Source organism: Parasteatoda tepidariorum, chromosome 11 (genome assembly GCF_982258835.1).
Source record: "Parasteatoda tepidariorum strain Cologne lab strain chromosome 11, Ptep-v5.0, whole genome shotgun sequence".
Classification (NCBI taxonomy): domain Eukaryota; kingdom Metazoa; phylum Arthropoda; class Arachnida; order Araneae; family Theridiidae; genus Parasteatoda; species Parasteatoda tepidariorum.
In genome coordinates, this window is record NC_141765.1 from 27375038 (window position 1) to 27392994 (window position 17957).

Here is a 17957-nt window from a genome sequence, read left to right on the forward strand (position 1 = left end):
AATGGTTGATCTATTTTTCAGTTTTGTATTTATTCTAAATGTGAGAAGTGTAATTTGAATTAAAATTTTTGGTAAACTGTTACGATAAGATGGGGAAAATAACGAAACGAATGAGTCAAATACCGTTTATTTTGGTTTTAATTTTTTTTTACTAGAAATGTCATTACCGTACAGCACGGTAATTTTACGATACTTTTTTTCTCCGTGCAGTATATATTAAGCACTTTGAAATGTAAAAAAATAATATCTATGCTAAATACGGAAAAAAAATTCCCTAAATGAGGAAAACGTACCTGATTTTAAATTTTTAAGAAAATGAAATAAACGTAATAATTAAGTAATATGGAAATAATTTACTTTTTCTATAAAGCCAAGCTTCAAATATTAATTTTACGAATACATACACGAATATATTCCTAATTTTTAAATAAAAATAAAAAGTAATTGTTTTTAAAATAAAACTGACATTTGATAACTTATTTGCTGCAGATTAATTTATTCACACTTTAAAAAGCTCTTTTTACATAATATAGAAAGTTAGCGTGATAATGGATATTAGAAACGACTAAATATTATTTCCTTTCTAAATTATAAATTTAATATTTTTGAAAAAAAAAAGAAGATAGTACCTTGTTATTCAAATTAACAAATTTATTTCAGCAAGTGAAATTATTTATCCCTAGGGTCTCAGTAATCTATAGTTAAGAATCTTTGTTTCTGTTTGTAATTTGATGTAATTTTATTTAATTTCAAGATTCCCTTTTAAAACTCTAATTACTTTTTTCTTAAATAACCGAATAAATCTATTCAAATTTCATCAGAAGGAAAATTATGAAAAATATCTTTTGTTCCGCATTCGACGCCATGCAGTGGATATATGAATAGATTATGTATCGGTGTATGTTGAGAAGTTTGTTTAGTTTTAAGGTATTTAAGGATTATGAATGCCTTTTCATTTTAATTATAAAATGCCTGTTAAAAACATGGCACAATGGAGATTCTATAATAGAAGATGCAAAATGTTATATTTAAATACTTTCTGGAAAAAGTTTCATTTAAAGGAACTTCATTTTTAAAAATATACGCCTACATCATGAGAAAAATAAAATAAAATTTGTTAAATAAGTTAAAAGTTAAAAGAGGATATTTTTGGATGTTTTTAAAAATGTGTTATAAAAACTTTGAAAATGAAATTAATCTCAATAAATTAAGTTGCCAGTGAAGATAAAATAAAACAAATGTTTTAGTAGAAAATAGGTGTTCGGTTTTTTTAGATACTCCAGAATTCCAGTCAATAAATAATCGTAATTAATACTCACTTCTAGCTTAATTCTTAACTGTCTGAATTTTTTTAGTAATTTATATAACCTTTCGGTCTAAAAACAAGATTTTTCTAAAAAAATGTGTTGGTTTAATGTATCTGTGGAGTTTACTTCAAAGGAAAAATAACTGTTCTGATATATAATAAAAAGTAAGAAGCAAAGTAAAGAAGCTATTTTTTTGAATTTAGCTTTAAAATCGAATATATTATATACTTGTGCTATAATTTTTTAAAAATGAATAACAACACATAGTATTTGTTTTACATTAATTGTTTTAATATAAAAATACATACAATTTATTTAAAAAGCAAACAAGCATAATATATCATTATAGTTTCACCTCAAATAGTTAATTATTAGAACATACCTAATTATTACTTTCATTTTGAGAAAGGTACATAAAAATAGTACAAACTATATAGTTAAAACAAACAGTAAACTGTTTTATTGAAAGTAATTAACAACACATAATAATTTGTTTATATCAATAATTTTTGTCTTAATATTTATTTAATGAAATTTGCAACAGTGAAAATATTTAATTCCTGAAAAATATTTTCTACTCTTAAAGTTTCATAAATTTTTCAATTCTGTAATATGTCTTTGATTCATATAGTATTATATAGAAATAAAATCATTGTTATTTTTTTATGTTAACTATTTAATTTAGAGAAAAAAACAACTTAAAAAAGATGCCTTATTTTCGGAGCAAATTTGAATAAACGTAGCCTTAGATTGAATTTTCGACTTCTGTTCATTACATTTTTTGACTTTTGTAGTTCACGGAGTTAATTTTTTAGAAAAATAACCATATTATTTTATTCGTAGTCCTATTTATGAAATGATTAAAAAAAAATCAGAAATCCTTGCAAATAATTAACATTACTTGAGATAAGACTGTAAAAGAATTACTTCAATGAGAACTTCATTAAGTTTCATAAAAAGTCGAAATAATTTTAAATTTTTCGTGCGTTCAATACGTTAAAGAATATTTTTTACCTTTAAGGTTTTGAAACCATTTACAACTAGTATGGTTGAAAAATAATTAAAAAAAACATACGGTTTTTTAACCATTTACATCTAGCATAGTTTCAAAACCGTACAAAGGAAATTTAACTGGACATTAAAGCTAAGCTTTTCTGTAGGTGATGGGCATTTGAGTTAGGTTGTGGTTGAGCTGTCTTTTATCAAATGAACTGGGGTTTGTGGTTTATTTAGTTTATCTAGTTGTGTTAGCTATGGGAAATACTAGTTTTTTTGTGTTAAGAAGCTTTATGGTTCTGCCATCTATGCGTAAATGAGAGAATCGTATTCTAATAGTCCAGGGTCACAAACTGAGGGCTTCGTGGCACTGGAAGTTCTTCATGTGCTGAAGGGAATGGAGGGAATATTATGTTAACCCTGGGACTCGAACCCCCGTTCTGTCAGTGATGAGATAGACAGATTACTCATCTCTGTTATAATATGTACCCAGCTGAAAGGAATTAAGTGCCTTTATTAGGTAAACCTAATTGGTGTGATAAAATTCTGGTTTTTTAAAGTATTAGGTGAAAACAGTTAATAAACGGTTTTTCTCACAGTTAACAGTTTGATTATAATCTTATTTATAGCTATTTGACTGTTCAGTTTGAATATGGTAAAATAACAATTAAATAAATTGTTATTTAGCAATTTTTCTGAGAAATTTTTAACAGTGTAATTGAGAAAATTAAATTGCAGTAAAAAGGCAACTAAATTAAAAAGCACTTTGTTGAACTAGTTTTGTCCATATTAATATTGTAAAATAGATATTGTAGTCGCAAAATTTGATGATTTTTAAAGGTTTTTTCCTTTCTACTTACATGAGTTACTTTCTATTTTTTTAAAAATAAGATTAGAAAAGTCAACTTTTGAAAGTGCTTATTTTAAGAGGAAATCAAATGGTTTAAAATATTCGATGCTCCCTTTTTTTAAAAATAATATCCTCGCGAGTAATAGAAAATAATATTTCAAACTGTTTTATATTGAAACATAATTTTCGTATGAAATGCTGACAATTGTTTTTGTCTCAAGCGAATATATTTCAGGTATATCTCACCTTTCCTTTTCCAATCTGGGGTGTTGGTAGAATCCTTAAACATTATCGATAGTCTGTTGAATTTTTGATCAAAGTAATAAAAATTTTGCTATTATTTTTGTTACCACAAAATAAGTGAGCAAAAGTGAGGAAAATTAGATAATATGAAAGTAACCGCAAAATCTGATCCATTATCCATAAATACAAAGGTACTTGCCATTGTACTTGCTGACATTAATTTTTCTTGAATATTTTTGGAGTTATTTTAATTTAAATAAAAAATCATAACACAAATTTTGCTTATTGCTTATAGCCTCATACCTGCTATTTGCTTCTAAAAGATTTCATTTTTTAAGCAACTTTGTTATCAGCATTAGTAATTTAATTAACTCATGCAGAAAGGTATTTGTTTTTTAAATTTTTTATCCATAATGTTTGATACTTAAAATTCCGGTCTAAAAGAAGCTTCATTAGCAAAGGGGAAAGCTTTAGTCCTAATGATATTGAAGTCCAAAATGACTCAATGATATTTCCATTTTCTTGTCTTCAATAATGGCCCACTACTTCCACTAGCCCATTGAAAATTATATAAATTTTCTTACACTTCTGTACTTATTTTAATTTACTTAGAGTTGAATTCTGGAGCTATTATTCAAAAGACTTTTCTTTTCTTGCTTATTGAATACTTCATTCATTAAAAGTTTACTTTTGTGGAAGAATATAAATACATAAAATATGGGAATCTAACTTTTAAATATCTTAAAATATTTCTAATTTTTTAAAAAATGTTTAGCTTCTGATTTTAAAATTAAAACTGGGGAACCAAATCGGAATTAAGTTTTAAATTTGGATAATAATTTTAATACAAAGATTTTAAAAGGCAAATAGGATTTGAAAGTTTCAACTTAAAAAACGCATTATTTAATGCCATGCTTATTATTGTTACATTGGAACGGAAATGATAGTAATAAATATTATTTGCTATCTAATTTTTCTTACTTTTAAAATGAATTGTCAAAAAAAAAGCACATGGTGGAAAAAAATCTGGTAAAATTACCGTACTGTATAGTAATGACATTTACAGAAACGGAAGTATAATTCTGATAATAAAACAAAAATATATGGTATTTCTAAACCATTCACTTGGTAAATTTTCCGTTCATACACTCTAAAAACTGTACCTCTTAAATAAAAGGCACAAGCTAAATGTACCCTTTATTTTCTCGCGTTAGAGGCACATAACTAATGTGCCTTTAAAAATGAGAGGCACCACAAGAAATGAAAGGCACTAAAGCAAACGCGAGTCAATGCGCGGTACGAAAGGATTTTACCGGTTCCCTGTGCCTCTCAAATGGGATTCCCTTTTTTTCTTCGGTACGATGTAACGGAGAAGAAGCGCATGCGCACATCAATGAAATATTTTATGACGAAATACAAATAATAAAAGCAAACGATAAAATTAGAACACCAGAAAGTTGTTGATTTTTTAGAATTAGTTTTGTGTGGAATTTGAGTTTTCATATTACCCGTTACAGGTTTATCTAGTTTGTTTTATGATATTTTATCTATCCCATTACGGGTGAGTTTTCATATATCCCGCTACGGGCACTTTTTCTAGTTTCCTTTATAAGATTTAACTATCCCGTTACGGGTACTTTATATTTGTTATTGTATTTGTTGTGGTGTGAAATAAATGTTTTTATAAAAAAACTGAACAGTTCTTTAATATAGCTTGATACGCTACAGCTATGTATTAATTGGTGGCAGCGGTGGGATCCGTTCCAGAAATGTTTTATTAAGTTTTTGAAAGAATTGGTGACAAATATTATTGTTTTTAAGGATTTCCTACTTTAGAAAAAATTAGTGAATGAGATGTTTAAAATTGATGCCAAGAAGTGTGGAATTCGACGGTACTTCGAACTCTTTGAACAGAAAGCGAAGAGATTTAGTGTGAATTTCGATCTTTGGTTTTCGTGTGCTTTACAGCTTATTCCTGCTGAAAGGTCAGAAATTTATGATGATAATTATTATTACTTTAAAGAAAATCTCATTGCCAATTTTCAGTATGATCCACAAGCTATTCCGTGTAATAACGATCACCAGAAAGAAAATTTTAATGAGAAATGGAATTCGCCAAGTATTGTGAAGAAATTCAGATCTGAACGTGAATGTTTCGATTGTGGTGAAATAGGACATTTTAAGAAATACTGTAGACATCGAAATTCGAATTATAGAAAAGAGAATTATATCCGATTGTTGTAATCAAGTTTAAGCACGAAAGTAATTTTTATTTTAATAATATTTATAAAACAAATGCATGTTTAATGATTGGGGCAAAAATGCAGAATTTCACGTTTTTTAAAATACAATAAAAAAAAAATTCTGAAACAAGCTTTCCAAAAAAATTGCAGAAGGCTTTTCATATATTCTGAGCTCAAATAAAATCATCGATTAAATAATATTAAGTACAGTTAGTTCTAAAAAAATTGAAAGCAAATGTTCCCAGAATGGGAATGATGGCGCCTAACGGGTTAATATGTTTCGCCAAAATCTGGATTTTAAAAAAATTCATTTCAATGGAAAGAAATCTTTTATTTTACATTTGTTAAGTCATTTGTTTAATCATATTTCATGTTATAAAATATCCAAGTTGTCAAAATGTACATCTACCATTTTAAAATATTCTATAGTTTTCCAAATTTGTGCAACTGTATACATCATATTGCAACTGTTACTAAATTATGTAAAATTGTTCTTTATGTGTGAAAATAAAAGATATTAGATTTCATGATATTTAGTGTTTAATTTTTGATCCTTATAAAACTATTTTATGAAATCTCTAAATATTTAAAAAATATCTAAATTTATAATAAATTTCCATTTTGAGGATGCTTTTTGGAAAAGAAAAAAAATCCATGAATTATATTGACTTGGCTTAACAGAAATAAATATTATCTTTTTGTACCTATATCTGATTAGAAAAGCATCATTGTAGTTGTTGAAGTATCATTAAACGCTACATAATTAAAGAAATGGTATAAATTTACATATTTTATAATAGTCCATGAAAAAGCCTTAGATGGAATCCCTTGAAATGATCATTTTCAAGTGGCCAATATTCAAAGAATTGAGAAATATTTTTCATTAAGAATTATTATAATTAATATCTTGGTAATAGTGTAAACCAAACAGAAAGTCCCTTTTTATATAAAGTGCTAGCAAATTACAAATAGGTAAAAAAAAATGTGTTCAAATCTGGTAAATAACAGGTTTTGGTACCACTAAATGCTTGTTTCAATGAGCGGTACATAAAAGCAAAATCTAAGGTACAATGTACCTTCCAAGTTAAGAGGTACATCTGATTTTGCCTTTGAAATCAGAGGTACATTGTGCCTTTCATTTTTAAAGGTACGTTGTGCCCTTAAAATTCAGAGGCACAAACGATCCAAATGTGCCTCTGAAATCAGAGGTGCATTGTGCCTTTAATTTTTAATGGTACGTTGTGCCCTTAAAATTCAGAGGCACAAATGATTCAAATGTGCCTCTGAAATCAGAGGTACAGTTTTTAGAGTGTATGGTAACAGTTCTTGTTTTCAAAAATATAGCTCTTATTACCAAACCTTTAATAAAAAATACAAAACTTGAAAGTAAATATAATCGAATAAATAATTTTCATGCATAGCTTAAGAAATCGAGATAAAATAACTGAATTTTAACTCATTTACTAAATTTTATCCCATATTATATTTTACGGTTAATTGAACCAAAATCATAACAAAGCTCTTCGGACAAAATTACCGAGGTTTTTGGTGTTTCCATAGAGCCTGAAACATGGTAAATTTAATTATAGTTTTGACTGTATTTTTTCTCAGTGTATTTTTGTATTGCTATGAACAGTAAATGAATTAAATTTCACTTAAACAAAAACTGAAATAAAATAAGTACTCTTCACAGCCCGTCTACCCGACAGTATTCTACAATGGTTAATGAACTTCTGAACTCCTTTCTTTTTCATTCATTATAAAACATGAAGTCCTTTTTGTTGGTCACGTTCAAACTAAGCTATAACGAGTGGGTCACATTAAGGCTAAAAAAATTGACGTTTTCAAAAAGAGCCCAACTTTCGAGCCATAGTCCATCTCGTTTATTGATAGGGAACCATTGGCGAGCTGCTTTGGCGCTCTGAATGTGATCTTTGCGGCAAACCTTAGCGGCTCGGCGGAGAAGCACAGTCGGTATTGTAATTGGATTAGAAAGAGGCCGTTCTCGCAGTCAGCATGGCTGTAGCGTCGGATCGCAGGATTCGACACGTGTGGGATGACAGAAGATATCTAAGGCATAGTGATGCATAGCAAAAACATAACGAGGCAAGAATAAGGGAAGCGATGTCAAGATGCCCGGGGGTAGGAGAGGACTCGTTGCTCCACAAAACACTTTCTTGGAGAATATCATACGTCGGTATAACGCCCTATGTAAGTACACCTTCATCACCACCATTCTTCTATATAAGAACAAAAATCTTATAATCAACACACATTTATTTACAAAAGCTATTTTCATTAGAAATCTTTCCCCCCGAGGAAAAAAAATTTTTTTTTCAATATATTTCGGCTTTAAATGAAAAAGAGAGAAAATAAGCATCTTCATCATAAGTAGAAATGATTTTTTTCAAACTATTCGAAACAATATATATTTACACTTTAAACTATACACACATTACATTTTAAATTTTTTGAAATCATTTATATAACGTTTTAAGAAGAGAAATCAATTTTCCGTTATTACTGATATGGAAAAAGGATAAAAGAATTCGTAAATTAAAAATGAGGTTAAAGTAAACATATCTGTAACCAGCTAAATACATAATAAATACAAATTTTTTAGCATATTTGTAACCAGCAATAACCAGCTAAAAATTAGTTTTAAAAACAAATAATGGAAGTAGGAGGAAAGAAGCGCTCGGAAATATAGGACTTATAAGAAACTATACTATTAGTGTTATCAGTTACAACCAAGAAAATATCTAAAATTGAAACGGATATTAAGTTTGGCCTAATTTCGGTATTTGTTATATTTGGAGTACGGTGCAAAAACATCAGCAACACAAGATAAAACAGTTGGAAAAGAGAAATTATGATGAGAGCAGAAAAACAAAGGAAGATTAATTTTGAAACTTTAAAAATACTTTCTATAATTATCAAGCATACGGCGGAATCCTTCTTTATATATTTGTAAACACATTTATTATAGTCAGATAATTTACAAGTAAATTTATTTTAAAAATTTGCTCAAATTTTAAATTGTTAGTGTACTATGTTAACTAGCTTTTAACGTATCCGATAATAATAAAAATCATTCGCAAATAGAATTTGAATAAAAATTACATTAATTAATATATTTTCTTTACAATCTTATATATAATTAAACATTTATTTTCCATCTGTACATAGACAAAAAGATTCTGTCAAAATTTCCGTTCTGTATGATAATGACATTTCTGGTTAAAAGAATCATAATTCTGGCTTATAGAACCACAAAAATAAGTTATTTAAACCTTTAATTTAGTAATTGTTCCGCTGGTATGAAAACGGTTTACCGGATATTCTGATTTTGAAAATCATAGTTCTTATTACCGCGCATTCAGTAAAAAAATTATTTGAAATAGGATTCGCAAGTAGAATTTTATTTCATACATATTTAATTTACAAATATATGAAAGTTTTCATTTAGTTATGGTTTTTTTAAAGCGTCAACTGTAAAAAAACTGGATTAAGTTATTGAATCCTACTTGTAAATTCAATCTAAAATATATTATTTGAAATACAATTAAATTATTAAAAAAAATATTAAAAAGTCCTCGAGAATACTCTTAAAATCATTTCCTACGGAAAAAAAAATCTGATATAATTACCGAAGTGTATGGTAAAGATATTTCTGGGAAAATAGAACATGTCTAGTTAAACCAAATTATACGATATTTTAACCGTTCATTAGGTAATTTTTCCGTTCATATGGTAACGGTATTCCGGAAATTCTGGTATTCAAAATTATAGTTCTTATAAACACACATTTCGTAAAAAATAAAAAACTGAAAAGTATATTCAACTGAGTAAATGTTTTTCACTCCATGCTCTAAGGTATCAAGATAAAATTTTACCACATTTACTGAAATTTATCACAACTTATAAAACCATATTTTATTGTTAATTTTATCAAAATCATTATCAACGCGCTTCGGTAAAAATATTTATCCTTTCGGTGTTCCGATAGTGCCAGGTGACACTTTTTTACTCAGTGTAAATGGGAAAACATTTATTGATGTTTTCGCTAAGTTCTCTATTTCTGACTATACCAAATGTTTATGAATTCCAGGAAATCATTTGAATAAAAAACTTTTAATGATTGTAAATACTTACACACATATTTTACTTCTAAATCTTTTTAAAACTTCGAATTTTAATAAATAAACATTTCAGAAAAATAATAGTATTTTAACTTAAAGATTTTACTATAAAATAGCATTAAGGCTAAATAATTATAAGATGGCATAATATGCATTTGATGGTGAAATAATTTACTAGTATATAATGTATGAGCGCAGTATTATGCTGAATAATATTTTTGTTCTAGAAGGTAAATTATTCTTCGCATTTGTAGTATTCTAAGCATTATTATTATATATTCTATATTATAGTATTCTAACCATAAAGGTTATTAAAAAGTTATTTATTTTGTGAATATTTGTTTTAATGTCATGTTTGTGAAGAGAAATACCTGTGACATAAGATTAAAAAATTATTGACGAACAGACAAGATATTAATAAAATAGTTCATAGCCTTTTTTCTAAATTGTTATTAGAATGATTTTAGAGGCCCTTAATAAGTGTTTAAAGAATTTAAAATGATTTAAAATTACTGGAATAGTCATTTTATTTTCATTAGTTTTATAAATGAGCATTATATTAGACTTGATTAAGAGGGTACGGTAGAGCATACATCATTAACGCTAAAACTGATCTTTTTCGAGGTACCTTTTCTAAGAAATTACTTATGATATCGCTTTGAAATTTTTTAGGGATATTTGAGATTGCATCAATTGTATGCTGTGATAATATTTTAGCGTTAACAGGAATACTTTTTCAGTCATGAAAGATTTTTACTCCAAAAATGATTAAACTTTTTAAAATATTAAAAGTTTCTGGTTCATAATTTTTAAAAATAAATTGCCTAAGATATGTATTAACAGTTATCACAGTATAAGCATGCATATATAAATATTCTGTAGAAAAAAAACGGAACTATATCTTGTTTTCTTGAAAAAAGATACATAAAAAAAGGTCAGTTTTAGCATTATTGGTATGTGCCCTATCGACTCCTCTCAGTAGATAAAACCTTTAAAATATACCCGTATTTGCATAAGCAATGGACATTATTTCAACTACTTTAAAGCACACTTCAAAGTCTGCTGCATAAAGCAATAAAATATCTAATTTTTTCGTAAAAATGTTGAAGACTAAACAAAATGAATTTTTTGGAATTATTGTTAAACTTTATTCCTCTTAATGTAGTAAACAGCATCAGAAACTTTTAAATTAGTGCCGAATAAGTTTTTTAAATATTTTGAAATACAAAAACTTAACGAGTTTAAATACTTGAGTTTATGATATAATTGACGAAGTAGAAATCTTTTCGTTAATAAAGTCTGAAACCATAAAAACCATAACTTATTCGTCGAGTAATAAAAAGAAAAATAGAAAAATGAAATTAAGACTATCAGATTAGTAATGAAATCATAAGTTAAAATAAATATAAAGGGGCTTGTCGAATGGAAAGTGAGACTTATTTTTTCCCCATGATTTTTGATTTTTTTTATCAATTCTGAAACTAACTAATATTTCTTATTCGGTTATAAATATATTCAATTTATATATAAGTGGTTTATGTGTCATAAAAATATTTTACTAGTAAATATAAATGCTTAACAATTAATAATTTTTATAGTGTTTTGGAGTTTGATTTAGTTTGAATTTGATTCAAATTGAAAAAAAATTAATCTTCTTACAAAACTAATAGCAATAGCACAAAAAAACGCTCTCTTTTAAAGTCAAAAATGAAATTATTTTTATGGTAGACATTAAACAGTCAAACATATAGACATTATACACATAGACATTGTCTAATATAATAAAAGGTGGGGTGCTACTTTTACAAATATAGTTTTCTACATTTCGGAAAAACTTATGGTCATAAATACCAGAATATGGTAAAACTTAGCGTGTTTCTGACTCTTTGAAAACACTAAAAAGCTCGCTAATTCTTTAGACCTTTTATAAAGATTATGGTAAGATTAACAATAAAATATGGTTTTATAATGTGTGATACAATTTGGTAAATGTGAAAAAAATTTGGTAATTTTATTATGATACCTTAAAGAATGCCAAAAAAGCTATTTGTTCGGTTAAATTGAGTTTTCCGTTTGTATTTTTTACTAAATAGGTGGTAAAAAAGAACTACAATTTTGAATTACAAAATTTCCGGTAAACTCTTACTATATGAATAGAAAAATTACCAAATGACTCGTCTGAATTTCTTATATTTAGGTTTTATTACCCAGAATAACAGTTTTCTTTTAATAATAAATGTCATTGTCATTCAGTAAGATAATTTTTCCAGAATTTTTTCCAGAATTATTTTTTTAACCAGAAACGCATTACCAACCTCTTTTAAATATTGCACTTCATGAATAGAATCTAGTTCAGTGAACGTTAAACATCTGGAGTTAGTTAATACATTATTTTTTCACAACTTTCCCTCTCAACATAATTAATAGAAATCAATTTATTTAGAAATTAAGCAATCATTATGGGACAAATTGTATTTAAAACACCTAGAGGGATAAAATGTCTTCCTTAAATTTTTCTTAACAGCTGAGTTAACACAGTGTTTTCTTTGAAATTATTTGGTTTACTTTTTCAATTTTTCTTAAAATTGATTTTCCACTTTGCAGTGCAAAGAGTTTAAGTTTATAGAATTTTTTTGCGAGCATATTAGTGTAGATATTTTGTAGAAATACTGAAAAAAAACCAATCGATATCTTTAAAACCTTCAAAACTTTCTGTGGTGGAAAATATTAATTTCAGAATAGAATACGGTTCTAAGTTATGTAGAAAAAAATTAAACTGATCGATTGAGTTTTTTTCATGACAAAAGCTGTTACATGATTTAAGAAAACAATTGCTTTATGATATAATATATATTCTCAATAATTAATATACATTTGCAATATATTCTCAATAAGACCATAGTTAAAGACAAATTAGCCATATATTAAAATATGATTTACGTAATAATAATTTTTTTTAAAGTTATAATGTGTTCTTCTTTTATCTTCCAAAAGTAAATTTAGTTGATTGGTCTGATACAGTTTATTTTGTATTCAATAAAAAAGAAAAAAAATGCTAGTAAAAATTACCTTATTGTATCGTAATCACATTTTTTGGTATAAGAACCATAATTCTTATAATTGAACCAAAATATACGGTATTTACACCATTAATATAGCAATTTTTCCGTTTATATATTAAGACTTTAACAGAAAATTCTGGTTTCCAAAATTGTAATTCTAGTTACCATACATATAGTAAAAAATACAAATCTGAAATGTAAATTTAACCGAATAAATGTTCTTTATGCAAATGGTCTAAGGCAGGGGTGTCAAACTCGCGGCCCGAGTTGAACATTTTTGCGGCCCTGTCAATATATCCAACGCAAAGTAAAAATAAAATAGAAATGTGAATAAGAAATTAAACTAGCATATAAAATTATAATATACTTTATTTATAAACTATACGGATCATTTTAAATTGTACACGCGAAAATGTAAAATTCTAATTGGTTTGCGGCACCTGCCATTCCAGGGATACTGCATCTTATCAAAAATACGCAGAAAAAATTTCGAATCTTAGAACAGAATTTGAAACAAGGCTTAAAGATTTTAATTCATTGGAAGACAAATTTTGTTTGTTTTCTTCGATTTTCTCAATAAATATAGACTCAGTACCCAGTAATATGCAAATGGAAGTGATTGAGATTCAGTGCGACTCAAATTTGAAGACAAAATTCATTGAAGTGGGTATGCCTGAATTTTACAAATAATTACCGGCAAGGTTTGAAAATTCTCGAAAATTCGCATATGAAATTATTTCCATGTTTGGAAGTACTTATCAGTGGGAGCAATTTTTTTTCTGTTATGAATGAAAATAAATCTCCTGTCCGAAACCATATTAATAGCTCTCGTTAGGTTAATTTTGAAAGTAGTCTCGGCCAATAAAATTTCTCCCGAAATAGGAAATATAGTAGCAGAAAAGAGATGTCAAACAATAATTTTACTTTATATATGCTGATTACAATGTACTATTCAAAATAAAAGTATTTGTTTCAGTAAACACTGATTTTTTTCTTAACTTTTTTTTGAGACCCACATAAAGTTAAACATTGTTTATTTGGCCCAAGTCTGCTTTTGAGTTTGACACCCCTGTCCTAAGGTATGATAAAATTATCAAATTTTATCATATTACTAATTTTTATCACACATTAAAATACCATATTTTATTTTCAATTTTATCAAAATATTTACCAAAGCACTTAGCTAAAAATTACCGAGCATTTTTTGTGTTCCCATAACGCCAGAAGTACGGTAAATTTTACCATGCTCTGGTAGTTTTGACCATATTTTTTTCTCAGTGTAAACTGGTAATTTTTTCATCATGCATAGCTGACAAATCTTTTAAAAAATCTAAAAAAAAATACTTACCTTCATTAGCTTACTGTAACAAAATAATTATATTGCATTCTAAACAAATACGGTTAATTTTGAAAAACTCTTAACATGAAGAAAATGTTTTAGGGTTTTATATTAACTTGTCTTTTAATTTATATTTTTAATTATTTCTAAAATCTAATTAATTTATTTATATATAAATAAAAAGTTTTTAACATTTTAACTAATGTATTTATAGTTGATTTTTGTACTCATCTTCAGTTGATTTTTCATCTGTACTTTCTCTTTAAAAAATTGCATAAAAATCAAATGCTTGAATTTAGAATTTTCGACTTTAAATTCCTTTTCTTTAACTGATACTTCCTCCTGAAAGATCAAGAAAAGAAACTTTAAAGCCAAAATAGAGATTCGATATAAAACGCTTATAACGTTCAAAATCTAAAATTTAAGAAAAAAAATATTTGTGAGCTACATTTCTTAAGAAGAGCAAGTTAAATAGATATTTAGAATAAATAAAAAAAAGTGCGTAGCGAATGACATATCTTATGTGCTATTTCCACTTTTCCATAACTCAGGTATTATGAATCACGATGCATACTTCTTTTTTTATTATTACGCATCTCTGAAACATATTAATTATGCAATGATTCGTTAAATAATTAATATTAATGCATGAACGCCTCATAACCTTGCTTGAATAATGCAATGCTACTATTTTTAATTTAAAATTAATATTTATTATTTCTTTAGATTTTTCACAAAAAAGTAAATTTTCCCAAATAAATAAAATTAATAATAAAAATGCTGTTTTATTAATGTGAGTAAAAGTTTCTCTCTTATTCTATCTTCTTGTAAAACTTGCAAAAAATTTGTAATTTGTTAAAAATAATTTAAAATTAATTCCGAAATAGAATTTCTGATTTTTTACATTTTCAAAATTGTTTGTATGATATTGATACTTTTAAAAAGAAAAAGAGAATTCCCGACTATATATATATATATATATATATATATATATATATATATATATATATATATATATATATATAATATATATATATATATATATATATATATATATATATATATATATATTAAGTTTATATTCTTTTTGAGCTTGTCCTTTGCTACACTGTTAAAAAATGTAAGGTCAAAACTACCAGAATATGGTAAAATTTACCGTTTTTCTGGCTTTATTTATTTAACAGAATTTTCGGTAAACTGTAAACAGAAAAATTACCAAATAAATGGCTTATATGGCATACACTTTTTACTTTTATAAACCAGATTTATATTTTTTTTACCAGAAATGTAATTAACATACCATGCGGTAATTTTACCTGAATGTTTTTCTTTGTGTAAGTTTTATGTAAAATCGTGATCTATAACACCGTTTAAAATGGTTTTTAGCGAAGTCTTTGAAACAAGAATGTAGTTTTGCATATATTTTAGTTTTCCTTTTCACCTCAAACAATGAAGGCAATCATTTTGAATATTTAATCTTAACCTAAATGTCATTTTCTTTTGGCACTTTTTCAAGCCTGGCTACAACCTATTTTCTTCGTCCTTTCACGCAATCTATGCATCGTCTTCATTATACAGATGGAAAAGTGCAGCATTATTCGATCTAAAGATGGTTAGTCTTCGCATTGTCGAATTGTTTATTGGAAAAACCGTTAGCTAGACACCTTTTTCAATTTTAGAAAATTAAAATGATTATCTTTGAAAACAGTTAGAATATTCATTTATAAATATTTAGTTCATTAGTTAACAATATCTTGGAAAAGGTAGAATAAAATTTACTTTCATTATACAAACATTGTTTTCAAAAAGTATCTCAAGTCTAGTTTCTATTTAACTTCAAGTTTGAATATTTTGATATATTTTAATTGCAATATGAACAAGCTTTTGCATACACAATTTCAATGGAATCTTTGGTACGTTTGTTGTAATAATGTTACCATTGAAGTTAGACCAATTTTTTTTAAGAATATTAATATTTTTATAGCATTATTTTAAAGGTATACAATGAATAATCTTACCATACAGAATTATAATAGTGGCCATGGAGTTCAGTATTTAGTGTACATTTACCCAAAATAGTGAAGTTTATATTAATGGGAAAATAAGTTTGATTTTTAAATCAAAAGTTTAAACCCTGACTTACCGTTATTTAATGTATACCATGTTTCGTATTTGATTTTTTTAAATGTCAATATATAAAAAGTATAAAAAAGGATAAATTAATATTTTCAGTTTGTATGCAAATTCAGTTTTGGTTTTAATTTTAAATAAAGGATAAAAGTATACGGAAAAAATAATTTTCAATTTTAAAAAACAAAAGCTATAAAGCGGCAGCTCAATATCGCTATCTCCTGCTCATAATAGTTCAATTTAAAATTTATAATCAATTAAACAAAACTTTTAACTGTATACATCAATTTTATTTAAATTAGTTAACTCGATATTCCTTACCGTAAGCGCTGTTGTAATGATTTTGGTAAAATAACAATAAAATATAGTTTCGTAATATGAGATAAAATTTAGTAAATGTGGTAAATTTAGGCAATTTTGTCAAGATACTCTAGAGTATGGTATTAAAATTATTCAGTTAAATTTACTTTTCAGTTTTGTGTCTTTAACTAAATGTTTGAAATAAGAAATATAATTTTGAAAACCAGAATAACCGATAAACAGTTATCATTTGAACAAAAATATTACCTAATAAATGGTTCAAATAACGTATATTTTGGTTTAATTAACTATATTTTTTAACCGGAAATGTCATTACTATACAGCACGATAATTTTACCAGATTTTTTCTCCATACGCAGATAAGTATTACCTCTCTGAAAGAAATATAAGTAAGGTTAGTGGCATTAAAATGGTAATAGTTTGAAAACTTTTATTTTAACAGAGCTATTTCAAGCTAAAATCACTAGAGAAACCGATATAGTAACACGATTTTTTGAAACTAAGCATCCAAACAGAACCTCTCGGGAGACATTGAAAAGTTAAAAATACTTTGTATACTTCTGAAACTAGTTAAGGGGATAAAACATTTTTTAACCGAAATGATTGCAAAGCAATTTAAATTTATTTTTTAGATGTTGAAATCAAATATAATTTGTTAAGTATTTTGATTACTTGATTAATTTAAAGTACACTGTTAGAAATTTCTCGGCTGAACTGGTCAAGTAGTTAATTGTTATTTTATCATTTTCAACCATAACAGTCAAATGACCATAAAAAAGAGGATATTCATACTGTTCAGTGTGATAAAAAATTTTTATAGATTGTTTGTACCTAACAGGGTTTAACAATTAGAATTCCAGGCCACCTAGGCCTACCTTACATGCCTAGTTAGTTCATTGCAAGTACTATTTAGTTCCGTGATGCTAGGAACATACGGCAGTTGAGACTGAGAGGGTTAATCGGTAAATCTCATGACCGGCTGAACAAGAGTTCGAATCCCAGCGTTGATACCACAATACTTCCTCCATTCCTTCGATGCATGAAGAGTTTCTAATGTTCTGTATACCTAAATTGGTGACCTTGAGCTATTAGAATGCGAAACTATCATTCACGTATAAATGGCGGAGCACCCACAGAGCTCCAATGTCTGTTTAATTTTTATTTTTATTGTTTAGAAACTATGCAAGTTGTAAATGGGTGACAAAGCCGCATTGTATTCATCGTATTTTAACCTTATCAATTGCTAACGGTTTTAAAACCATAAAGGTAAAATATGCTCTGAACCATAAACTTTATGGTTTATCGGATGGACAGACTGCTACCA

General features: G+C 26.8%; 1 protein-coding gene across 2 annotated transcripts in view; it reads left to right on the forward strand.

The window, feature by feature from the left end:
- The first annotated feature begins 7595 nt into the window (after nt 1–7595).
- LOC107447330 (potassium voltage-gated channel protein eag-like) overlaps nt 7596–17957 on the forward strand; it is a 237049-nt gene continuing 226687 nt past the window's right edge. The window contains exon 1 of one of the 2 annotated variants that reach the window (XM_071187319.2): nt 7596–7850. In XM_071187319.2, the coding sequence (XP_071043420.1) occupies nt 7772–7850 (79 nt within the window). In that variant the 5' untranslated portion in view covers nt 7596–7771. The remainder of the gene's footprint in view (nt 7851–17957) is intronic. The other variant, XM_071187321.2, reaches the window with a different exon arrangement.